Source organism: Trachymyrmex cornetzi, unplaced genomic scaffold (genome assembly GCF_001594075.2).
Source record: "Trachymyrmex cornetzi isolate Tcor2-1 unplaced genomic scaffold, Tcor1.1 scaffold15, whole genome shotgun sequence".
Taxonomy (NCBI): domain Eukaryota; kingdom Metazoa; phylum Arthropoda; class Insecta; order Hymenoptera; family Formicidae; genus Trachymyrmex; species Trachymyrmex cornetzi.
The window spans coordinates 1,452,841-1,478,089 of record NW_017296091.1 but is presented as its reverse complement, the minus strand read 5'-3'; the positions used below and the strand labels follow the sequence as shown (position 1 = coordinate 1,478,089).

At 36.8% G+C, this 25,249-nt stretch overlaps 3 protein-coding genes across 3 annotated transcripts in view; 2 read left to right on the top strand and 1 right to left on the bottom strand.

Annotated features, from left to right (window-relative positions):
- Positions 1–169: 169 nt before the first annotated feature.
- On the top strand, positions 170–7,715 carry Synj (synaptojanin). Its single transcript, XM_018502832.1, has 7 exons — positions 170–586; positions 1,527–1,881; positions 2,018–2,182; positions 2,569–3,623; positions 3,761–4,335; positions 4,480–4,654; positions 4,772–7,715. Exons 1-7 carry the CDS (start codon positions 460–462, stop codon positions 5,791–5,793), a joined length of 3,474 nt encoding a protein of 1,157 aa, XP_018358334.1. The 5' UTR covers positions 170–459; the 3' UTR covers positions 5,794–7,715.
- A 733-nt stretch (positions 7,716–8,448) lies between these two features.
- Positions 8,449–13,071, bottom strand: Galphai (G protein alpha i subunit). Its single transcript, XM_018502841.1, has 4 exons — positions 12,951–13,071; positions 10,264–10,448; positions 9,655–9,941; positions 8,449–9,384 (listed from the first exon to the last, which is right to left on the bottom strand). Exons 1-4 carry the CDS (start codon positions 13,069–13,071, stop codon positions 8,907–8,909), a joined length of 1,071 nt encoding a protein of 356 aa, XP_018358343.1. The 3' UTR covers positions 8,449–8,906.
- Positions 13,072–15,961: 2,890 nt separating this feature from the next.
- Positions 15,962–25,249, top strand: part of LOC108757999 (female sterile (1) M3) — a 9,783-nt gene continuing 495 nt past the window's right edge. Inside the window, exons 1-17 of the mRNA XM_018502703.1 lie at positions 15,962–16,025; positions 16,117–16,243; positions 16,632–16,852; positions 17,123–17,331; positions 17,690–17,994; positions 18,084–18,187; positions 18,268–18,466; positions 18,792–19,328; positions 19,664–19,855; positions 19,987–20,202; positions 20,535–21,757; positions 22,050–22,737; positions 23,013–23,233; positions 23,537–24,176; positions 24,270–24,508; positions 24,729–24,933; positions 25,095–25,174. Coding sequence (XP_018358205.1) covers positions 16,005–16,025; positions 16,117–16,243; positions 16,632–16,852; positions 17,123–17,331; positions 17,690–17,994; positions 18,084–18,187; positions 18,268–18,466; positions 18,792–19,328; positions 19,664–19,855; positions 19,987–20,202; positions 20,535–21,757; positions 22,050–22,737; positions 23,013–23,233; positions 23,537–24,176; positions 24,270–24,508; positions 24,729–24,933; positions 25,095–25,174 — 5,427 coding nt within the window. The 5' untranslated portion in view covers positions 15,962–16,004. The remainder of the gene's footprint in view (positions 16,026–16,116; positions 16,244–16,631; positions 16,853–17,122; positions 17,332–17,689; positions 17,995–18,083; positions 18,188–18,267; positions 18,467–18,791; positions 19,329–19,663; positions 19,856–19,986; positions 20,203–20,534; positions 21,758–22,049; positions 22,738–23,012; positions 23,234–23,536; positions 24,177–24,269; positions 24,509–24,728; positions 24,934–25,094; positions 25,175–25,249) is intronic.

Genomic DNA, 25,249 nt, shown 5'->3' with positions numbered 1-25,249 from the left:
TGGGATGAGAAATTTCAGAATATTTCAGAAATCACTCGTATGAAAAATTCTGAGAGAATATGTAAACTTTCCAAATATATTTCTGAGTATTTCTGAAAAATGTTCCAATTTGTAAAAAAATTATGAGAAAAATTTTCGCCCCAGGAATTAATCACGATGCGATCCTGTAAAATCTCTTGAGAGGGCGTCGAACGAATTTTCCGCTACGCGGTCTACCGTATAAAGTTATAAAGCTGGCGGATCTTCGTTGGCGCATCGTCGATGACGGCGACGGTTGACTGGTTGACAGCGGTGGTTTTCAGTCGCCACTCGCCGCGCCAGTCACGGTGAGAACGTTGTTTCGGTGTCCGATTGTTGCGGTGCGACGTGTTGTGACAGACGTAATCTGTCGCGGCTACGTAGAGCATCATCGTCGTCGCCGTATCGCTATCGCAACCAGAGAAACACGACCGCGCAACAATGGCGATGGGCAAGAGTCTCCGCGTCTACGAAAAGCTAGATTCTCCCAAACCGCACTCGGTCATACTCGAACAGCGGGGCCGCAAGGAGACGCTGCTCTTCGAATCGCAGGCGATCGCAGTCCTTTGTAAGTAACGGGCCAAACCAAGCGGAGAGACGATCCGCTCGCGGACGCAAAACCGGCGAGGTCGTGCATGGCCAACCTGTTCACCTTATCCCGCATCCTCCTACACTTCTTACATTTGAAATCAAGCAGACACGCGTTTCACTTGCGAGAAGACACTCGTGCAAGTAAGATATCGTTTAAGGGCAACCGCATTAACATTGTGACAGCTGCACGCTGTCGTTAAAATGTGAACCGGAGCTCTGCCGTTCCGCTCTGTATCTTCTTGATCTTGCATCACGGTTGTGATTTTGAACCATAAATCATAACTCATTGCTATACATTTTCTTTTTATTTTTGTACAAGTCCATAGAGCACACTTTATCCAAGGGACATCCTTAGTCCTTACTCCTTAGAGAATATTCTTAGAATAGTAAGATGTTCCTTGAAGGTCTATATAGGATACATTGAAAAGCCTGTTCTAATTTCCATGTTTCCATTCAACTGTCTTTTAGAACATAGTATAACAGTCGTATGCAACAATAGCATTTATATCGTTACACTTTAAAAAATATCGATGTAGATTTAACACTATATGGTGTCTATGTAATTCTCATGTAAATATCAATACCAACATAGTATTGATATAAATCCTCAGTGTTAATATCAATTATCCCAAGAAATACACAAAAATCAGCAAAAATCAAGATGATTTTATTTTGATTTTTAACATCAATAAATAGTCAAATTTTGTAACCAAAAGTCATTATTTTTTACTTTTATAACGTCAAAATAAAGTAATTTTGATTTTCTCTTGATTTAATGTTTTCCTTAGGATGTTGTGGATTTGAAATCTGATGTTAATATTTACCCAAAATGATGTTAATATTCACCAATACGGTGAAATATTTTTGAGAGTACAATTTGCCAACCGAAAATTCTCATGAATATGCGTTATTTACAGCCGCAGAGGAGCACGAGTTCCTAAAACCGAAATATACTAAATTGTTGGACGCGTATGGATGTCTGGGTGTTCTACAACTGAATGCAGGCGAGAACACTCTGTTATACCTCGTTCTGGTTACCGGATGTTTTTCCGTTGGAAAGATCGGCGAGTCAGAGGTCTTCCGAATAACGCAGTCAAGTTTTGTACCTCTGTTTTATAGTCAAGGAATGGAGGATCGCGTGTCTGAAGTCAGGAAGGTCCTGAATTCTGGAACGTTTTATTTCTCCTGGTCTGCTGGACAGAAGTCGCTCGATATTACGTTGAGCGCTCAGAGAAGATGTAAATCTACGACTACGGATAATAGGTTCTTCTGGTTAGTAGACAGTTTCGTAAGACCTTTACAACATGAACTTTTATAATAGAAAGTTTAAGGTTTAAACAAAAATGATGTATCTCTATTTGTGAAAGATCCATCGGACCAAAAAATAATATATCATCTCGTCAATTAGGAATCGAATGTTGCACATTCATCTATTGAGATACGGCGTAGATACGAGTCAATGGTTATTGAAAGCAATGTGTGGCAGTGTGGAGATTAGAACCGTCTATGTTGGACACAGACAAGCTCGAGCGGTACTCATGTCTAGATTAAGTTGCGAACGTGCTGGCACTAGGTAAGATCATTTTTCTCTCTTTGATGGAAAAGTATAGCTTTTCTTTCTATTTGAAAGAAAGAGAAAAGATAAACAGTGCAAGAAAAGAGTTCAGTAAAAAAAAAATTAACAAGCACCAATAGACATTTTTCCTCACAATATCAAGAATTATCATAGTGCTTGATAAGAGATATATCTCGCAATATACATATAACATATATATGAGTAATCCATATCGCATATATGCGCTGCAATGTAAAATAAAAGTTTATTGGAATATATAGCTTGATTAAACTACGGTGTATCATTATTAGACTTCTGTTAAAACTTATGTTGAAGATTTCTGTTAAAAAATTCTATTAAAAATATTATTAAACTTTTATATAAAAACATGATCATTTGTCCAGATTTAATGTTAGAGGAACTAATGATGACGGACACGTGGCGAATTTCGTGGAAACAGAACAGGTGATCTATATAGACAACGAAGTGACGTCTTATGTTCAGACGAGGGGTTCGGTACCACTGTTCTGGGAGCAACCTGGTATACAAGTCGGTTCCCACAAAGTGAAGATATCACGCGGCTTCGAGACTTCCGCGCCCGCCTTTGACAGGCATTTAGATATGATCAAAAAGCGTTACGGTCAGCAAGTCATCGTCAATCTTCTTGGCTCCAGTTTGATCGGCAGCAAAGAAGGGGAAGCAATGTTGAGTCAATTGTTTCAAACCCATCACAATATGTCGGAGCACAAAGACGTCCTGCACATTCTGTTTGATTATCATCAGGAGTGTCGCGGTGGAAACATGAAAAATCTGTCGAAGCTAAAAGCAAAGGTCGAAAAGTACCTGGAGTCGTTTTCGCTGTTTTATGCTGTCGGTAATACTGTAATTCTTGAACAGACCGGCACCATCAGGACAAATTGTCTGGACTGTTTGGACAGAACAAACTGTGTGCAAACGTTCTTCGCACTCGAGATGCTTGCCAAACAGATGGGTTTGTTGAAACTGATGGAGAAGCAGCAGATGGTTTCGAGATTTGAGGAAGTGTTTCGTCAGATGTGGATCAACAATGGTAACGAGGTCAGCAAGATATACGCGGGTACTGGTGCCATTCAGGGCAGTTCTAAGCTGATGGACGGTGCGAGATCGGCAGCTAGAACGATACAAAATAATTTACTGGATTCCAACAAGCAAGAAGCGATCGATATCCTATTATTAGGTTCAACATTAAATACAGAACTAGCTGACAGAGCACGTTTATTGTTGCCATCCAACATGTTACATGCCGCACCGAATCTCTTGCGAGAAATTTGCAAACGTTATAACGAGTATGTGGATACAATGAATCTCAGAGTGAGCATCGGTACTTACAACGTTAACGGAGGCAGGCATTTTAGAAGTGTAGTTTATAAGGATGTATCCCTAGCCGATTGGTTATTCGATTCGCCAAACAGATCTTCATGTAAGTATCTTCCTTCTAAAAACACTGAATCATAAAGTGTACAAAATAGACGGAAATATTTTGTAATGACTCTGTATATACACATATCGTGAAAGATTTTTCTTTTTATAATCCATAATTTTTGTATTTCTTTTCAGTCTTAGCATCTCTACAACAGGAAGACAATGTTCCTGTGGATATATTCGCGATAGGATTCGAAGAGATCGTCGACTTGAATGCCAGTAATATTATGGCCGCCAGTTCGGATAACGCCAAGGCTTGGGCCGAGGAACTGCAGAAGGTGCTATGCAAGGACACAGAATACGTTCTCGTAACATATCAGCAACTGGTAGGCGTTTGCCTCTATCTATTCATACGACCTGTACACGCACCGTATCTGCGCGACGTGGCAGTGGATTGCGTGAAAACGGGATTGGGAGGCGCTACCGGAAACAAAGGCGCTGCAGCAATTAGATGCGTACTATACTCCACGTCCTTTTGTTTCGTGTGCGCGCATTTCGCCGCTGGCCAGTCTCAGGTGAACGAACGTAACGCTGACTATGCCGAGATCACAAGGAAGATAACATTTCCTATGGGTAGAACGCTGAACACTCACGATTACGTATTTTGGTGTGGTGACTTCAATTATAGAGTCGACATGGACAAGGATGAGATGAAGGAATTGATCAAGCAAAGTGAATTGGATCAGATACTGCAATACGACCAATTGAGGGTATTATGTCATATTATTGATCCGAAATTAACATTTCTTTTATTTGTTAATGAATCATATAGAAAAAATGAACAAATTTTATCGTTATAATATTGAACGTTTAGTTGCTAATAATATATCTTTTATGAATCTTTTAATTTCAAGGTTCAACAAGAACAGGGCAACGTCTTTAAGAACTTTCAAGAAGGACCCATTACTTTCGCTCCTACGTACAAATATGATTTGTTCTCGGACGATTACGACACCAGCGAGAAGTGTCGTCAACCTGCATGGACAGACAGAGTTCTTTGGAAGCGTAGGAAGCAAATACCTGATATTGGTTGGTTTTTTCTATCATACGATTATTTTTAATCCTATATAAAGTATACATATAAATATAATCCTATATAAAGTATACATGTAAATATGATTGTATCAGTTTAAATGTACATTTCAGACTCGCCTACAGATTGGAATCTAGGAAAGTTGGTTTATTATGGTAGGGCGGAATTGAAGCAAAGTGATCATCGACCGGTAATTGCCACGATTGATATAGACGTGCACTGTGTCGATCCCGAGAAGCGCGAGTGCGTGTTCAAAGAAGTGATACAAGATCTGGGTCCTCCCGATGGCACGATAATAGTCAAGGCAATGGAGGATATCGAGGATATGGACAGCGTGTTCGATAATAATCTTATGTTCGCGCTGATACAAGACCTATCTCACATCGGCGAGGCAATTCTAGTACGTTACGTTGGCGAGACTATTTGGGTGACATTCAGGGATGGCCAGTGCGCCCTGGCTGCAGCGAAGAAAGGCATGACGCAGGTGTGCGGTCAAACGTTAAAATTATCGCTAAAATCACCTGACTGGGTACAGCAGATCGAAAAAGAAATCGAAATCTGCAGCAACACTACAATCGCTCAGTTCACGGCGGACTCGCCATTGAAAAGTCCCATGCAACGATTGGAACAATTGGAGATTACCGAGCGGCCGTCTCCCAGCAGAGGCAGCCCGAATGGCGTAATCCCACCCCCAAGACCAGCACCACCGGGCCGACCCTCCCAGCCACCGAAGAGTCCCGCTCACGAGCGAAAGCAAATACCACGAGCGGGTGTCTTCAGCGTGATTCCCAACCAATTCGCGCGCCCGGTGACGCCACCGGTTGCGGATGCGATGGAGGATGATCGACAAGACGAGAGACTTTCGCCGGATTCGGCCATATATGAGGAAATACTTGATGGATCGCCCAGCTACCCCGTACCAAATCGACCACCGCCGCCTTTACCACGTATGGACGGTCCTCAGGAATCATTGAGTAGACCACCGCCCAGCTCGGTACCTCCTCCATTGCCGCATAGACAAGCCCCGCCGCCTCCGCAACACCCACCACCGAGTCTACCCCCATCGAACGCTCCACCACCCGTTCCAGCAAGAACCACTGGTGGGCCGCCCATTCCGGCCAGAAATCCTCACTAAAAGAGAAATGAAAGAGTAGATAGGATGCATAAATGGGACATAAATCCTATTTAGGCCAGACTTCCGGTACGCTTAGCATTAATCTAATACGTGTGATTATTTATGAGATTAAACGACAAGACGACAGTAGTCGGCGAGTCTTCACTTCCAAACTGAGTTAAACTAAGTAATTGCAAGTCATTTCGATCTCTGATCGCGAGCATAATTAATTATAGTAAATTTGTACTCGTAGATTATTCTTGAGCTTATCGAACACTGTATTTTATATTTCGATATGTTGGTAATATAATCGTGTTGATCTGTTTTCACGATGACACGAGAAACCATTGTTTTTGCACCGAATGTTTAAAGTGGCGCGAATGGCTATTGTTTCAAAGATCCAATCGATTTATAATTGTTGACACAGATTTAAAAATGTATATTCAAAGCCAGTTGAAATCGTTGTAAAATTGGATATATCACGAACACGTTAATATAATCATCAGAGTTTAAACAGCGAAATACTTGCAGTAATAATGTTATAGTTGTCACTGCTTGTATTATATATTAATAACTTAAAATGTTAATTCTCAATGTTAGAATCACTTTTAAGGTTTAGGAGTCTTCACGGTATCTTAGTAGCGTAAAAACTACCAAAAAAATATGTAACTAAGACTCCGAGGAGCGAATTTAATTTTACAATTAATCGTATGTAGCATGGTATAACAGAAGGAAAATAGTAGACTCAAACACAACAGTATTCTCACAGATGTAAGGTAAGATATTTCTTATAATTGCCCTGAATTTCCTCTTTCTTGCACGCGATGCGGAAAGCGGCTAATTCAATTAATTTAAGGTCATCCTGTAATTATGTTCGTTTATATATCTCTTTTCTCTAATTTCAAAGTTCCTATTTTTTTACATTCCATCAAAATTTTTAGAACGTCCGTCCCAACGGGTCCAACGCCCACCTATATTTCTTTCCTAACGCATCGCAATTTTTATTCTCCAGAGAATACAGTATCATGTTTCCTATCATGATACAAATGTTCTATGATTTTGACTGTCACATTATTTACAGAGTAAATAACGAATACAAATTAAATGAAGAATAGTCATTACGTAAGCGTCATAATTTACAAGAAAATACTGACATGGCAGCCAAAATGTTAATTTATGGGTCTTTTCCAACAGGTTAAACACAGTGTCATACTGTCACGTTATTACAATTAATAACATTAAGTTTGTTTGCGTTGCTTGAAATCCCAAAAAATTTTTGCACTTGAGATAAATATACTTCGGACGTGAAGAAAGAGAAAGTAAAGATGCCGAGTGCAAAAAGTATAAGCAACACGAACAGACCTATTATTATATATTCACCTGCAAAAAATATATAATTTTTGAAATGTTGATAACTGAAACATTTTGCACGCTTTGATTTTTATTATTATATTAACACGTAAACGACTAACAACAAAAATAAAAAGCTTTAAATTGTGATGATTTGTCAGAAACTAATTAGAATTCTATCTATTTTAAAAAATATTGTACACGACTCAGCACGGTGTATTACCTTTGCTGGAAAATACTCATTATAAATTGTACATATTCCTATTTAATACCTTAATTTTTATCACCTCCAGCTCAGTTAAGTAAAGGTGGCTCTAATCGCGGGAAAGTGGACGTATACATATGTGTAAATTAGTATAATAAAATGTATAGCCAATATAAGAGAAAATTGTTTCCGATGTACACTTATATTACATGTACGATACGGGTTTTGTCCTGCACCTTGGCAACACACATTTCTTTACGCTTGCGTGCATAGTTGATGCGTTTTATCAGTTAGATCGATCCTCACCTATCTGTACAAGATGTAAAACATTGGACATGTATATATGTATTGAATGGTCTAATAAAGAGATCACTCGGGAACGGAGAAAGCGTCGACTCTTAAAAAAGAAGAAATTTCATTTATTGATCTAAACTGTGTGTATATAAAGAAATTTGATTTCGACTTGTCTCGTGTACTAATGCTAACGTTGTCGTTACGTCCGTTTGGCGAATCGAGGAATGAAAACAACATCCCTCGGTTTTATTACTTATTAATACGTATATATATAAAAAAAAAGAGAAGCTTGTACAAAAATTTTTCTCTCAAATTGATAAATATATACTATAAAAAAGATGCACAGAGAGCTGTGTTCGGTGCCCATCATGATGTTGAATTTCTATTTGTCATTATAATGCAAGTAGATATGAGCAGAAATATGTTTTTACTTAATACGTAATCACTTTTAGCTTAATAAATTATATACAAGGAAATATCACTAAATTAATAGTTATTTAGGTTAGTATAGTTAAATTACATTTAGAGGACAGAAACAAAGGAATGTTTCTGATCTTAATCGGGAGTATAAGTAGACGATACGTTATATATTTGACATTATCGCCTCGAATTTTTTTTCTTTTTTTCTTCCGCGCACTGCCAGGAAAAGCAAGTTGCTTTCATCTTTTACAAAAAAATAATGAAAATTTTTATTAACTCAAAAAGAAATAAACATAACAATAAGGAATTTTAAAAATACTTTTTAAAATATAATCTATTTAATCAGATCAATATATGTATATGTTAATTAATTTTTAAAATAATTATTACTTTATAAATAGTGCATAAAAAACATTCTTGGCGACAACGCGAAATGCTCAGTCATCAGACTGAAATATCAATTTAACTCCCAAATATAGAATACTTTGTTCGTAATTTGAGAACACTTCGTTGTCTAATCGTTGAATGTAAAATTAATAAGTTAAGGATTGAGTAGCACATTTATACTAGAAATCCGGATGAATTTACGCAGAATTTTTTACAAAGAATATTTCATTAAAAACTATAGAATCGAACAGAGTTACATAATACCACGATTAAAATATTTCAAGAGCCTAATGTATGTTTGTGTATGTAAATAAAATCCTCGCATAATATATATTTGTATTTACGGATACATCTCTCTTAAAACTTTCGATCAGTCTCTTCGTCATTCTCTAATGCATTCGCGAAGATTAATGAGTCATCAACGTATTAAGATATATCCCTTCTTTTTCGATAATTTACTGATCGAGTATTGGAATGTTTAACTCAGTAATCCGCAATTATTCAAGTTGTTCTTGATTATTACGTCGGTCACGGCGTCGAACACAAACTGTATATTGGACGTGTCTGTTGCGCACGTAAAATGCGTGTAGATTTGTTTCTGATCCTTCCTCTTGTTCAGATTTTCGAATTTCATCTGGATATAAGAGGCGCACTCCTCGTAAGTGTTGGTGCCTTTATATTCCGGGAAGCAGATAGTGAGCGGGCTCCTGGTGATCTTTTCTTCGAACAGATCTTTTTTATTCAGGAACAGTATGATAGATGTTTCGACAAACCATTTGCTATTACAAATCGAGTCGAACAGCTTCATCGATTCTATCATGCGATTCATCTCCTCGTCCTCTGCTAATACCAGGTCATAGCCGCTCAGAGCAACGCAGAAGATGATCGCAGTGACGCCTTCGAAGCAATGTATCCATTTCTTTCGTTCAGATCGTTGACCGCCAACATCAAACATTCTACAAAGAGGAAATAATATATTATATCTTGAATTTTTTATATAGACATAATACAATTTCTTTTTTTATGTATAATAAAATTTTATCTTGACAATATATATATATATACGCTTATTTATATAGTTTTGTGTACATATTAAAATAAATTTTTCGTAAAAATTTCTTATAACGCACATTTAGGAATAATTTGTTCAATGATTAATGATTAATAATTCATAATTTGTTTAAAGTAAATTAAAAAATATCTTTAGATAATAGTAGGCAACGTACTTAAAATGTAAGCCCTTGAAAGAAAAATGTGTCTCCACGATTCCAGTGGTTTTGACGCGCGTTCGCAGAACATCCTGCTGTGTTGGAACATAATTATGTTGCGTTATGCGGTCAAGTGCGTTAAGGTAGTACGCTGCCGAATCATTGAGCTGGTATTCCCTGCTACGCGAGAAACAGAGCTGCAGTCCCGGGTCCTGCCATAATCGCTTCATTAATAGCACTAGTTCCCCGGTAAGCTCGCCCTCCTCCGCCGCCGATGCTAGGGTGAAAAATTGTCGCGCCATATCCTACAACGCAAAACAAGGCCGATTATCTAATGTGCCAGTGGGGCACGAGAAAGTTAGCGAAGTGCAGTTAATAATGTACGTAATGTCATAGACTGATGTAAAAGATTTGTCGTCTACCATACATTTCGTAAATAAAGTTATTCTTTCTGAGAAATTTTTTTTTTTAATAAAATTAAAAAGAGAGCTATATTTTCTAAACGAAAAAGTGTATCGAAGATAATGACTATCTTAATAAAAAAAAAATTTGAATAGAATTTTGCATACAATTTTTCTTAAACATGAATATTTCGTAACGATCCAGCAGAAAGACGTGCAGACTTACCGCTTTACTAGGCTCAGCAAAGTCGAGTCTAAGGTCTCCCATGGCCCTGATTATCGTCATTAAACTTTGTATCGTGTTGCTGTATACCACAGGAGTGTATTGCTCGCATTCCTCTTTACTGTAGCCGGTCTCGTGAATTATTTTCATTTGCTTTACTATCGTAGATTTGCCAGACTCCCCAGCACCTTGAATTTAGATATGCATATATATATATAACACGTAAAACAATGAAGATTTAATAAATATGTTCAACGATCATATATGTAATTATACTGAATATATCATACTAAATATTATTGTATCAAACAATATCAAATGTAAATAAAATATCATGTCACATTGAAATGATCAAATATCGTGACCATGAGATAGAGAAATTCTCGAGTCTTCCTTGACATAATTAAAATCGCTGTCACGCCGTGCATTGTTAACGCCGCAATTCATTTATCGTAACGACTCTCTATTTTTGAATCAATGCGAGTCTATGCGAAAACGCTCACAATCGGCACATTGCCAGATATGTAATCAATCCAATTAAGCGATTAATCATCGGTGTCTTTGCCGACAAGTTTTGTTCGATTAACGATCAGTTCCGCCAGTCATCGCAAAGACTAGTACTCGTTTTCCCCTTCCAGGAAGAGTAATGTTTTTTTTTCCTATAAGCGAGACGAAGATAATTCTGCACGATCTCAAAGAGACGTAATCTCGTGATTCACACGCGGCCGATGATTCAAGTTTCCCGTAACGATGCATGCGTTCTACATCCGCACATTGCGCGATGTCGGTCAAGAATCTTAAAATTTTTTTTAACACATTGACAATCCTAAACAATACTGGATCTTTAGTACTATTATTGAATCAGTTACATCCGACATTTGACGACAACGAATAATAAATATTGAAGTAAATTCGCGTAATTAAATGTATTCGTAGCGTATTAGACGTATATATATAGGAAAAACATTTATTCTAATTTACAAATCTAAAAACATGTTTGCAGAGAAATGAATCATTTGAATGACACATAATCATTTTTTTGCAAACATTTTTTAATTCCAGCTCTTTAAATCCGAATGAATAAAATTGCTTTGAATTTATTACTTCGATGTCTCGGACAATGCACAAAAAGAAGTTTTATTGAAGTATTAAAAAGTTTTTAGCTAAACAGATCAGAAAATAATTGTGTTAGACTCCAAATAATATCAAAATAATTATATAGGCTGTTTAAGCTGATTGTTAGAAAAATTCTTGAAACATTGCCCATCGTGCTTAAGTTTCCTACATAATTATTTTAACAGTCCAACAAAATTACTTTCGGATCTGTATCTAGTTAAATATTTAGATATTTCAGTAAAATCGTTCTTTCCATGTGTGATGTTGATTTCTATAATCCTTCTGTACGTCTAAAAGCAGGATGTACGAGTGCATACAGTCGATTGTAAATTCTATTGTTAAAAGAACGCTCCCGTTTCGGGGAACGGGTAATTTCTCTTTTTTTAAAAGGATTCGCATAGCGGCAAAGCAGACCGCGGATTTTGGCCGACGAGAGAATGCGACCGAGAATTAAAATAAGCGTATCGCAATTTCGTGGCCGTCTACGTTTTAGCCGTAGAAGGAACGTGAAATGTGACACACACACGCCACTGCGGGAAGCGCTTCGCGAGAAAGAGGGACGCCTGTGTTCGTGCGATCGAGAGCGTGTTAACCGAAAGGCACCGTGTCGCGAGACGCTAGGAAAGGAGTCTCGTCGCCTGGATTAGGCGCAATATCAACCGTTGCGTTTCAGCTCTTTCTCTCGTTCCCTGGCACGCAAGTTGCTTGCTCCGTTCGACTAGTAAGACTATAGGACTCCAGGGAGAGACGGGGAGGAAATTGCTGGGGAAGCTCGGAGCTCGGTGACTCTTTTCCACAGGATTCTTTGCCCCTTGGGTAAGGTGAAGGATACTCCGAGGTTCTGGAAGGAGAAAGAGGAAAATGTCTCATCATCAAAGCAAAAAGAAAGGCGAGCGGATTTACCATGGATTGGAAGAAATATAATCTCACCAATAGATTGTTGCGGTTTCTCTTGATTACAATCGGTTGATAAGATATTTGTCTGAAGTCGTATCTTATATGTTATGACTATTTTCTTGAGATTACCAAAATAAAAAAGATACATCACAATAATTAGAGAAACGAGAAATAAACGCTGAATAAGGACAGATCTAACAATAATAATTCTCTTCCTTATAGCGTTCGTGATTCAGAGAGGAAGAAAGCGAAGAGGAGGCGTGATTTTGCGGATCGTGGGCTACGCGGCGCCTTCGGGAGCGTTCGGCGGGTGCGTGGTGTGTCCGATACGCGATACACGCGCGATACGAGACAAGACGATGTGCGAGGAGAAGGAAAGAGGGACGACGGAGAAAGAAAGAAAGAAAGAGAGAGAGAGAGAGAGAGAGAGAGAGGCTGAAGAAAAAGAAAGAGATCGGAGTATATAGGCGCGCCGTCGAAGCAGGGGATGCAAATTTGCCGTCGTCTTCCGAAATCCGAGGACCAGAATCCCCGAAACCAGGTCCGGGGAACAACCGACCGGTGGAAGTCCGCCCAGAGATTTTCCGTACTCGATATATTTTACATGTTCCGCGCGAGGATGTTGGTACCCGAGGAATCGGCGAGTACCGAGGGGGGTTATCGTGACGGGCATTTACCGAGCAGCAGGAGCTTGACCTGGCCGGCGGCGCGCTCGCCATCAGCGCGGAGGTCCTTGTCGATCTTCTTGGACCGCTCGGCGGCCTCCTTCTCGCCGGTGGTGCTCACGGCGCAGCCCATCCCCGCGCCCTCGCCGGTGACGGTCTCCTCTCAGCACGTCGTCGTGACGATAGTGACGGCGACCGATGTTTGATTGATAACGATTGTTGGGCGCCGATCGAGCGATCCCTCCGTCACACGCGCTAATCCAGTAGCACCATCCGCACGTATTCCGTATTAAGCACCGCACAGTTTCTAAAGACCGCTACCAACACCGTCGGCCTCCTGACACTTGTTGCACGGACGACGTCGTGTGGGAACCGCCCGCACGCGGTTGCACTCGCATACACAGACGCGAGCGCCGAGTCGCTCGACGATCTCGGAATCACTCGCTCGCGTGCGCGAACGCGCTCGCTCACACACACACGTACGCACGAACGCACGCACTACAGACTACAGCGCGCGCGAGCGCGCGTGCTCGCACTCGTACTCCCGTCTCTCGGTCGCGCACGCAGCTGCGCGCGGCCGCGTTCTCGAATCCCGCGGCGTCGCGTTCCCGGCGCGCCGGCGTCCGCGAGTATCCCGCGGCGGCGGACGGGAACTCCGCACTCGATCGCAAATGGAACGAAAACGAAAACGGGACGATGGAGGAAAAGTAAGAACTGAGAAAGGGCCGAGAAAAAGACCGGCTCCCGACGGAGACAACCCGACACAATCAATTCAATCTGACCGTTCCGTTCCTCCGCTTCGTAACGGAACACAGTAGCGCGTACTACTCGTACTGGGCGGCACAGTGGCACAGTGGTCTGAGTACTCTGAGTCGATCACTCGACCGAGTGCCAACCACCGATCACCGATGCGTTCGAGACGTTCGAGTCCGTTCGAGACAGTCGAGACCGCGCCCGCGATTCGCCGTTCGTCGCCGTCTCTCGTCGCGCAGACCGTCTAGCCAATCAGAGGACGCGACGCTCCTCGCACTGGATCAGTGCGCACGCGTCTTCGCATCTCGCGCATGCGCGCGTCCAAACGCAACGTTCGAAATCCGTCCCGATGCAATCTGTTCCCTAGAGCGCGCAAGCGCGAAGATTTGAATCGCGTTTGAATTATGATTTGAATTTTGAAAATGGGGTTTTCTTTTACGATGCTTTGTAGTATAACGTCATTGTTTTTTAATATTGGATTTATGTAACTCTAGCGGTTGAAAACGTTAGAATTTGAAGGATTAAAACAGCGGATGATTTTATATCTTGCTTGTTTTGTTTTGATCGAAGGCGATCTTAAAAGAATTTGATGAAATTCTTGCTGAATCTTATATAAATTGTTCCATGTTATTTGTTTTTATTTAAGACAATTTTGATTCTCGTGATCTTTTTCTTTTTATTAATTTTATTAGTTTGAAATTCAAATGAGAAACTGTTACTTTATTCTAAGCGCGAGGAGTGTAAAAATATGTAGAGGAAGCAGATTATACAAAGACTATCCTATCTGTCCTCTCCTATTGTCAATTATAACAAGAAAAACTAAATACGAAACTCATCTTCTATCGACGTTTTACTATTCTAAAAAGTAGAAAAATTTTATATTTTACATATTATACGTCTATTTTGGTTTTCGATTTCTCAGAAGCTATTGACATTTAATCACGGCGATTGAAATAATATTGCTTTGTTAATTTCTCTCTGAATCTAAATGCACCACACAGAATTAATATAACAAAAATAATAAACGCATTGCGACACAAAAGTAAAACCCCCCTATATAAACTATTTCTATTTTTCTCTGATAAGATGTTGCAATATATAAAAGTATATTTGATCAAGGCATGCACTAGGTACAGATATCCATACTACATATATCCAGTAAGCAAATTGGCTGCAGTATGCTAGCAAATTAATACATATTTTTTAACAAATTCTTCATGTAATAATTGGAAACAAGGCAAATAAGAGTCTTATGTAATCATCAATTAACTAAGAAGTAATTAACACATTCAAGTTTATAATTATCCAGTAAAGAAGTTCGTTTGAAATATAAATTGTACAATTCTAATTATAAGTATAACATGTTTCGGTTCTACACTTGAACCATCTTCAGATACAATATAAAATAAATTATTACCTCTGGTACAACACACATACTATAAAATAGAGATCATAACTAAAATAACTAAACTATAGAAAGCTGTTAAGAACGTTTATCTTCATTCCAAAGCCTCATGCAGTTCCTCCGTGAATACACATTCAAAAATCAAAACGACTGATTGGTCATTTGCGTTTGAAATGAATCTAAATGTTAACAGATTAAAAACAAAGAAAAAATCAGTAATCCAGCGATGATGAGAATTATCGTAGTCTTTTTTAATATTACGACATGACGCAGAACAATGATCGTTAACAAAGCGTGAAAGTAATTAGCTGATATCTTATTATACGTTTAGTAAGAATGATAGTATTAAATTGTACGTGAAAAAACAGAAGAAAAATATAAAGTTAATGACAAAAAAATCCATAAAATAATGCTTCATGTAAATACAAAAATTTGTTTTTTTTCAGTAACTCTTGCTCGTTATGTGTTTCTATAACGTGTTAAATTTGAAACTCAGAATGACGTTAATAACAAAGGACAAGAAAGTTTTAAAATTCTTCATGTTTCTTTTAGAGCAGATTGTCATAAATTTTACGAAAAAAATTCTTGTTTGTTTTATATTATATCCGTTAATTATAACTTCGATTTCCGATAGGATATTTGCACGTGTTATGTATATAGTACGTATATTTATCTTCTGCCTTGCCTATGTATCGTTAGATTTAAAAGGGGAATACGTTCATATTTATACTTCATAATATTGACGTATTTACATTTACTGTATTAATACTCGCTTCTCATATGCGCGAAGTATCAAGAAGGTCACCCGAATATCACGCGTACTGTTTCCGAAAATTTCTCAATATTCACACGGCCTTTACCGTGAATGGATTCAGTACGGCTACGGTATCCGTGATCAAAATCACAAAATGAAACTCTTCTTTCTATTCGTGAGTACTGTTATCTTTTTCAGTGTGTAAATGAAGAAAAATCACAGTTAAACGCAACATTTCTTCAGTTCCAATATCTATCGTATTACAGCTGGAAAGTTATATTTCTCTACTGTTGCTTTCCGTGCACGCGATAGACCTGAACGAATATCTCGACGAAAAACTACGGCAATCCAAGATAGAATTAATCAAAATACATATCCAAGAGACATCACCAGGTAAATTCGCATAATGAGTTTATTTTAACTACAAATATCTTTTTTTTAAATAATCATAATTTATAAATTCGTTAAATGCTATATTTGTAAATATTATTACATTTAACGCAAATTGTTTTATATTTTTAAAAAATTGCATTTATCTTTGAAAGGTGTATAGATTATTATCAATTTTTATTTAATTGTGAATCATCAAAAGAAACAATAAAATATGATATTAAGATGTCAAAGATACTGTATGTGAATAATTACATTAAAAAATATTATGCAAATAGTAGAATTAAATACATAATAATAATATACTCAAAATCAAATAGAAATAATTTCATAATTAAATAAAAATTATTTATTTATCGAGAGATAAAAAATAGCAAACGTTTGGTTACAGTGCAAGAAAAATTATATAGTCTTCGCTGGGACAGATCATGGCGGGTTCCTATAACAAGCGATCATCAGCCGTTTGTGATAGATATGCTCGACGAAGTATTCATTCTCGACAGCAATCGCGTGATGACACCTTCTTTCAATGCGACTCCCTGGAATGAGACTTATGAAGCGTTACGCGAAGTTTATCGGCTCAAAAAGGGGACCGTCGTTAAATTTGTCAGGGTACAAATCACTCTTTAACTATAATTAATTTTTATCTTATAAAATATATCTATTATGAAATTTATAATATTATACTATTAAAATTATATATGATATTAATTTGATTTAAAATATATTATAAAATTTTTAATATTAATATTGCAAAATATAATATAATCTAATATATCTTTTATATTACATAAATATTTTCTTATGTTATTAATATATTTAACTTTATTTGCAATCCACTGTACACGATGTAAACAAGTTGCATCGATTGTGATATCGTAGAGTATCATATGGAAGGACACCAGCTATCTATTAGTGTGTTACGAGCCCAGTCTATGCAGTATTCATACGGCAAAATCGAATCAGCCGTTGCGATTCCGTCATACCATTAGTTACAAACGAATCCCTGTAGATGCTAAATTTTTCACACAAGCCGATCAACTCTATCTGATCATCGTCAATAACGCCAACAAATTTCCCGCATCATCCGTGTGAGTCTCATGATATTCCTATAAAAAACATAGGGAGCGAGAAATAAAAATTAAATTAAATTAATTTAAATAAATAAATTTAAATTTCTTTTGTCGTGTCTTGAAATATACGTATATCTGAGAAAAATGTCTAGTTGGATTAATTGAAATTTTAGTTGAAAATGAATGAATTAGAATTTGCTGGTTAAAGCTACTAGAATTTTAATTGAGATAAACGGAATTTTGATTGATATAATCAGAATCTTCTAGTTCATCCAAACATTTTTCTCAATACAGTAAAAACAAATGCATCGAACTAAATATTTCTTTCTTTCAAATTTTTATTTTTCTCACTTCAATTGAATTTACCGATGGACAGGATCTACCGATGGAGAGGCACGTACATGGACGCCATCGACGAGGTAAGGACGACCGGCGCAATATCGGTCACCACATTCGAGCATCGGCGATCAACGATCATCGTGTTCGCCCAGAGCTACGCCGAGAATCCATGGATCAGTTCCGAAGTGTACGAGTTCAAGGACAATAACATCGTGAGGATACAATTATTGTCCACCGCTGGTGCATCACGTCCGACGTCGGTGCATCACTACATCCACGGCGACTTCAACTTTATCCTGATGATAAATGATTTAGGTCCGAGCGATGTGTTCTGTTGGGACGGTTAGTACATTCGATAAAGTTCTTCCTTTTATTTTTTTTTTTTCTTTAAAGTAGGATATTGTTTGAAATCTGGAATGTATTGTTTCCAGGAGAAGAATTGCTGGATTGGTTCAGCCTTCCTGACATCGAACCGCATAGTCTGATAAGAATTTTTCACATAGACGGCGATACTTTCATAGTTGTAGCGCACGATGTAAGTGTAAAATTGTTCAATATTAAAATAAACTGAAAATTGAAGCGTGATACGTTAATAATGCGACAAATAATTTACAGAATGTTATCCAGCTACATAAATTTCACAGTACGTCCGATTGGAAAAGCGAGAATGTTAAACTCTTTAAGGATGATCAGAAAATAGTTGATATGATGGTTTTATTGAACGAACATACAATAAATTTAACATTGATTCTTGTAGAAAAAAACGTATATTGGGTGGAACAATGGCAGGTTGAGATGACCTTGGTACCAGTAGGTAAATAATTATTTTTTCATTTGTCATGAAAAAGCGATCATAAAAGAAGTACATATAATATTATTATCTCACAATTATATTATATTTTTTTTATTTTTTTATTATACTTTATTAGAAATGATAAGTTTTTTTAATAAAATATATAGAAAAAAATATAAAGATATTCATGGAATGTTTTCAATTTTTATCTCATTAATTAACTCTTTTACATTTATTAAAGCACATTTATATGTATATTAAACAAATTTTTAAGTATTTTTTTCATACTGTTATAAAAATAAATATCAAACCTGACGATTCAAAACGATTAAAATTAAAATTTCAGATAACAATGTGAATAATACCGATGAAACAAGAAAATGCTTATCGGATCTGATCGAAACATTACAAGCGAGAATGCCAGCCGTAAAAGAAGCTAAAGCTTCCTGGAAGCTGCTCTTACCAGCTGCAAAGAATTTGACAATTTCAGAACCAGTGAATTTTGACAGTTTGACCTTGCGATCCGGCATGGTGGATAGCGCAGAGGTTGTATCTGAAGAAGATATCCTGCCACCTCATCAAATTGCGAAAGCTCTGAAAGAACTCGATTGCAATGTCCACAACGTCCAGGCAAAGCAATTAAAATCGCAAGAGACAACTGCTGATATGTTGGAAGCGTTCAAGAAAAATATTATAGTTAACGATATGTATCTGGAAGAGTTGGAAATCGACCAAATGCAAGTGAATTTCGTGAACGACGTGGATATGCAGTCGGAGAAGATAATCCCCCTTAAAACTGAAGAGTTCGCAAATCTGTTACGTGCGAAAAATCTCATTATACACGATCTCGAAGTTGACTCTCTCTGCGGAATACCGCCCGAATGTAAATTTGAAGAATCCTCATAGCAAAAGAAGTCACAATAATATCGCAACAAAATCATAAGTGTGAATGTTCACTTTGTCGCAGGTGTGATATCGCTATAATATCATTATGCAGCTATGATAAAGATTGCACTTAACTATATAACACTGCTATATACAAATTAAGGTAATAATGTAATGTCGCTGTGACTTTTTGATAATCTCACAATTACATAATTCATCCGTTACTGTAAGGTTATTGTGATATAAATGTGACTTTTTTGCTATGAGAAATAATTTTGATAATGCGATATATCTTTTTATACATATCGATTTGTATAAACAATACTTCTACAGATTGGCTGTTACAAAATGACGAAGGAATTGGGTATGCCATTGCAAACAGCTCTGTCGAGTATTCAAACGATACTCTTATACTGCATTCCGATTTGACAGTACCGAAATTGAAGATTAAAAGCCTGAATGGGACAATCATCGATCAGTTGATGGACGATCTATTCATTATTAATCGCACTCAAAAAATCAATGGTTAAGTATAACAGTCTGTTTTTTATGTTTTTAATTATACAAAAATCGACAAAAACAATTGGCGACAGATTTTATGTAGCTAATCATAATTTGCTAAAAATTGCTAAAAATAAATGGTATTTTAATCGTAGGTACGATCACGTATAAGAATTCGATGCAAATTATGAATCTTACGGCACAAATGGTGAACGGTGTTTCTGTCGATAAACTCATGACAACGACAACAAATCAGAGTTTTGATGATTTCTATGCGAAAGCGTTACACATTGAAAATCTGTATGCGGAAAGAGTTAATGGGGTGCCCGTTGAGGAAGCTGCGCGAAAGTCTCGAAAGAACGTTATTAAGGGTAATTTCTTAACTAATTTTACTGTCAATTGTGACAGTTTACAGCGAGTATGACTTTAATAATTAATTAGTGATACAGAAATTAACAATACATTATTAATATAATAACATAATATAATACAAGAAAGATTATATAACAATACAAATATAACACAACAGAATAGATTATTTAATTTAGTAAAAAATAATTTAACAAAAAGAATATTCGTTAGAATAATTACACCATTAATTAATTAACTTTTCCCAATCTCAAAAATTATTCTCTCTTTCACGATTAGTACTGATATCCATATAATACTATATTCAATATTCACATATTTCCATTTTTTGAAGGTAAATTAAAGCTGGCGAAACTTATCGTCACCGAGAATTTGGTGATCGACGTGAATGAGTCTTTGATAAAAATGCCCGACAAGTGGCTTCAGATCTACAAAAATGTCACGCTACTAGGTGATTTGCATGTTCAAAATATCATGGTCGACAAAACAGCGAAACTCTTCGTAGAAGATAATTTGGTAAATGTGACTGACATGTTCGATCGATACTGGACAAAATCTACCGATCAGACTATCACCGAAAAGATCACCTTGGAAGCCGGATTCACTATCGATAAACTCGATACTAAGTACCTCAACGGTTTCGCAGAGAGCGACTTTCTATATACCACAATGAAGGAGATACCGAGCGATTTCACTAATCTGCGCTTCGAGAACTTCCACGTCGATCAATTCTTTCACGAGAACGGTCCTCACGATAATTTCTTCGAAGTTGAATCAAATTCACTAACGATCCGAGAAAAGTTGCACGTACAAACTCTCCAAGCGAAAAATATCTTTACTCTAACTTTCAATGGCATTAATGTGAACGACATTATGAATGAGACGCGTGTGAATTTCTCAGGAACCGTGGAACTTCCGGCTGTTCAAGCACGTCGCGTCTTCGTTGATAATCTCGATGTTCGTTTTCTCAATCATCGCGAAGTCTTCTTCGAGGACGGGCTTCGCACCGACGACAACCATCGGCTGGCATACTTGAAGGTACCAGAGTTTCACGTACAAAATTTGGAAGTGGAGAAATTGAATGGGATTGAGATCAATCAGACGCGATTGAGAGATTTGATGAGTTCTGACTCGAGTAAAATTATCATCGACGGTGATTTGACGGTGGAGAATCTGATGGTCGATCAAGTGGGTGGGCAATCGACCGAGAGCTTCTTAGAGGAACTATCGCAGAATGACATCGTGATAACGTCGGAAAGAAGCATCGAGGATTTGGTCGTTCAGAACATAACGATAGAATCTCTTCGTGGACGCAACTTTAACGATTGGACCGCAAGTGTTCTTTCTAAATCAAAGGAGCAAACGATAACAGGACACTTCACTGCTGATGTTGTCACCTCCGATAATGTCACAGTAGATTTTATTAACAAACAAAACGCTTCGCAGCTGATGTGGGTGGACGAGCCTCTGACAATCACAGGCAACGTAACGTTCACCGATCTGTTCGTCGAAGGCGACGTGATTACTCCAAAGATGAACGGACGCAACGTAAGCGAGGTAAAAATAAAGATTTTTATTTTAATATCTAATTAATCTGACTTGTACATCGATTATTAACAGTTAATTGACATTAATTAAGTAGATAGAAATTGAAAGATGCTTTCAAAAAGAGAATTTTTAGTTTATTTGTAAATCATAAAAGTCATTTAAAATTATTCTAAAAATTATTAAAATGTCTTTCAAGTTACATTTAATAAGCGTTGTACTTAAAACTATATCTTTAAGATTAATCTTTCAAGATTTTTCTTTAAAAAATCATCTCTTTTTCTTTTTTCGTCTTGTGTTGTAGTTATACGATAGCTTGTTATACATTCCCGTAAAAAATATCGATCTCTTGGAAGTCCACGGAAATATTTCCTGGGACACCGACTCGACCAGTCCTGCCTCCCTCTCTCATCTATTAAATAACGCTGTAACCAAAGATAGTAACCAAATTATTACGGGAAAAGTGATCTTTGAAGAGGATGTTCGTGCGTGGGCGGTTAGAGGTAATTATTCAGACATAGAGAAAATTCAACAAATAATATCGGATGCCGTGATCGACTATGGAGAACACATCGAGATCAACGGAACGAAAACCTTCGAAGAAGACTTTGTCGTGGACAATTTGAAAGTGAACGGCGATCTGGGCATTGCCAATATCAACGACGTGAATATCCTCGAGTTCAATAATTCTGTCTTTAGGCAGAATCACGACGACATGATTGTTGGTCCGTTAACATTCCTCAAGGATGTCACGGTCGAGAAGCTCTACGTAAACGACACCGATCTCAACGCGTCCGTCAACGCAGCGGTCCGTTCCAACGACGTTATGCCGGACAACATTTATTTTGAGGAGCTCGAGGTGCTGGGTAATGTGTATCTGCAAAATTTGAATAAAATTGACTTTGACAAGTTTGTAAAGGATCGCGTCACTCTTAGCGGAGATCATGAAATCACGTGTGACGTGCAATTCAATGGTATCGTTACAGTAACAGGTAAATGATTGGCAATTAACAATTATCTGAATTAAATTCATTTAAATTGAAATTATAATTTGATGGCACTATTCTCTTATTTCAATTTGTAATTTAAATAATACGAATATTGATAAAAATGACAAACTTTTACAGAATTTACTGTTTTATGATCTTACGATAAAATTGTATTCTTTTTGAGAAAAGTAAGAGTTTCCATGCAAAATTATTTAGGAAAAATTAACTGTAAAATTATTTAGGAAAAATTTGACATTATCTTATTTACCGTATTTTAGGCAATGCAAATATAAGGAAAATTAATGGAATTTATCCATCTAATTTTGTCCTCAATGACGTTAACGAGGTGCAAATAATAAATGGCGTAAAGACTTTCAAAGAGGACTTGACAGTCGATGGAGACGTTGTTGCGCCACGAATTAACAATGTCAATATAATGGAAAAATATAACGACGGTGTACAAAATATTGATGGAAATGTCGATATCTTCGGTGACCTTGTTAGTACAATATTGGAAGAATCCCTAAAATTTTAATAGATTGCAAGAAAATTTTGTTAGGCACAGATTCTTCTTATATAATCTAAAGAAAAATTTAAAAGATTTTAAATTATGGGATTAAAATCAACTTAAGTCATTGTAATTTGATGCAAATATTTATAGGATATTTAAGCTGAATTAATATTTAAGAATTAAAGCGTTAACTTTATCGTTCAATAAAATAATGTTTATATATGTACATACCAAAAAGAAATTATTCCTTAAAAATTGTAACTTATGTATGGCTCGCATCTTTTCCACCAGATTTTTAAGGCGGATGTTCGGATTAAAAACATAAGTACTTCTGGATTGGTGAACGGCGTAAATCTGCGTTCTGTCGCCAACAATTTCAAAGGAAAGGTAGACAACATTATTGAAGACTTGGAGAAACGTTGGAAAATAATTGAACAGAATATCGAATACAGCTCGCTAATGTCCAAAACCTTGCGCAACGTCTTTTTCTATCTAGAGGAGGAAGAAGATTTGGAGATACCTGGAACCAATGTCAGTAAGATCGACGTAGTGTATTTTGACGAGAACACGGTCAGGTTGAATATGTATAGAGAGCAGCCTGGAAGATTTTGTGGGCTACTTGACAACTGTTTGTGTACGTATCAGTCTGTGATTGATATCATTAAGTTCAATGGCACGAACAGAACTATACGAGAGTGGCAAGTAAACGCCGGGAAAATCGTGAAAAATTTTCACGATCCAGGCGAGATGTTCGGTGTGAATGTAATGACGAACGCTGTTTCAAGCAGTGAAGAATGCACTTCGACGGAAACCAGACCAGAATATACTACGATTTCCTTGATGACGATAGAAAATTTTAAAATGAATCAAGAAGAAATTTTTCATAAAATAGAAGGATATCTAAAGGACGCCAAGATTTTTAAGCATGATGGTATTTGCAGCACGAGAATTAAAAAATCTGTCATTAAAATTATAATGAAATGTTAACAAAACTTAAAAAATTAATGTAATGTTTAATTTGCAGGCGATGTATATATAGTTCTGGCAATATATTATGATAAAGTACGTGCAACACATCGCACAAATTCCTTGCTTTATAAAGTGCATTCGATGAGAAACGCAACGTTAGTCCAGGAAATTCCTACGGATGGTGCTTGGTCCATTCAGATTTTCAATATCGATCACGAAGTATTTCTTCTTATTGGCTGTTACGGCGAATCCTTGAAATCTTTATTATACAGATTTAATCCAACTACACAAAAGGTATAAATTAATTACCTAATAATTAAGATAAAACAATTGACATTATATTTTGTAAAATATGAAAATTAGAACTTATACTATCCTATATAAATATAAAAACGAGCATAATATAAAAATTATATATAAAAAATGTTAAAATTAATTAAAATAATTTAAAATTTATATAAAAATTAATTTAATTTTTCTTTATGTAAAAATATTTTTATCTCTTTGAATGTAGTTTGAACAGTTGAGAACATTCACAAGCAGAAGCCGTTACGTAAAAAGTCTGTCACAAGAAAAAGATTATTTCGTTCTACTGGACAATCCCGATACAAACGCAGTAAACATTTACAAATACGACCCCGAGTTTCGAAATTTTGACACTTATCAAAGCATTTTTCATTCCCATCAGATTAACGGGATTGAGTATTTCTACACCGATGGTATGATTATCGAAATGATAAATTAATATAATTAGAAGGCGCACATAACGTATATTTATATCATGTTTCTAAGCAATTTATTATTATGATTGAGATTTTATTGTATTATGATTTTATTATGATATATTTATGATAATGCACGAACATATTTTCTCCTGCAGAGTATGGCAACAGCGATGTGTTTGTGATTGTGACGACCCAGAGTGGACAGTTTTATATTTATGAATATATGTTTGCCGGGGTAAATTTACTATCTTATCTATAAATAAAAGGAACTCTCTCTCTCTCTCTCTCTCTCTCTCTCTCTCTCTCTCTC

What these genes read in the sequence shown, in the direction of transcription:
- Synj (XM_018502832.1), top strand. Translation starts at nt 460, where the DNA reads ATGGCGATGGGCAAGAGTCTCCGCGTCTACGAAAAGCTAGATTCTCCC. An exon ending in GCAGGCGATCGCAGTCCTTT is followed by an intron (nt 587 to 1,526) that starts GTAAGTAACGGG and finishes CGTTATTTACAG; the next exon opens with CCGCAGAGGAGCACGAGTTC. An exon ending in TGCGAACGTGCTGGCACTAG is followed by an intron (nt 2,183 to 2,568) that starts GTAAGATCATTT and finishes TCATTTGTCCAG; the next exon opens with ATTTAATGTTAGAGGAACTA.
- Galphai (XM_018502841.1), bottom strand. Translation starts at nt 13,071, where the DNA reads ATGGGCTGCGCCGTGAGCACCACCGGCGAGAAGGAGGCCGCCGAGCGG. An exon ending in GGTCAAGCTCCTGCTGCTCG is followed by an intron (nt 10,449 to 12,950) that starts GTAAATGCCCGT and finishes TCTAAATTCAAG; the next exon opens with GTGCTGGGGAGTCTGGCAAA. An exon ending in TTCAAGGGCTTACATTTTAA is followed by an intron (nt 9,385 to 9,654) that starts GTACGTTGCCTA and finishes TCCTCTTTGTAG; the next exon opens with AATGTTTGATGTTGGCGGTC.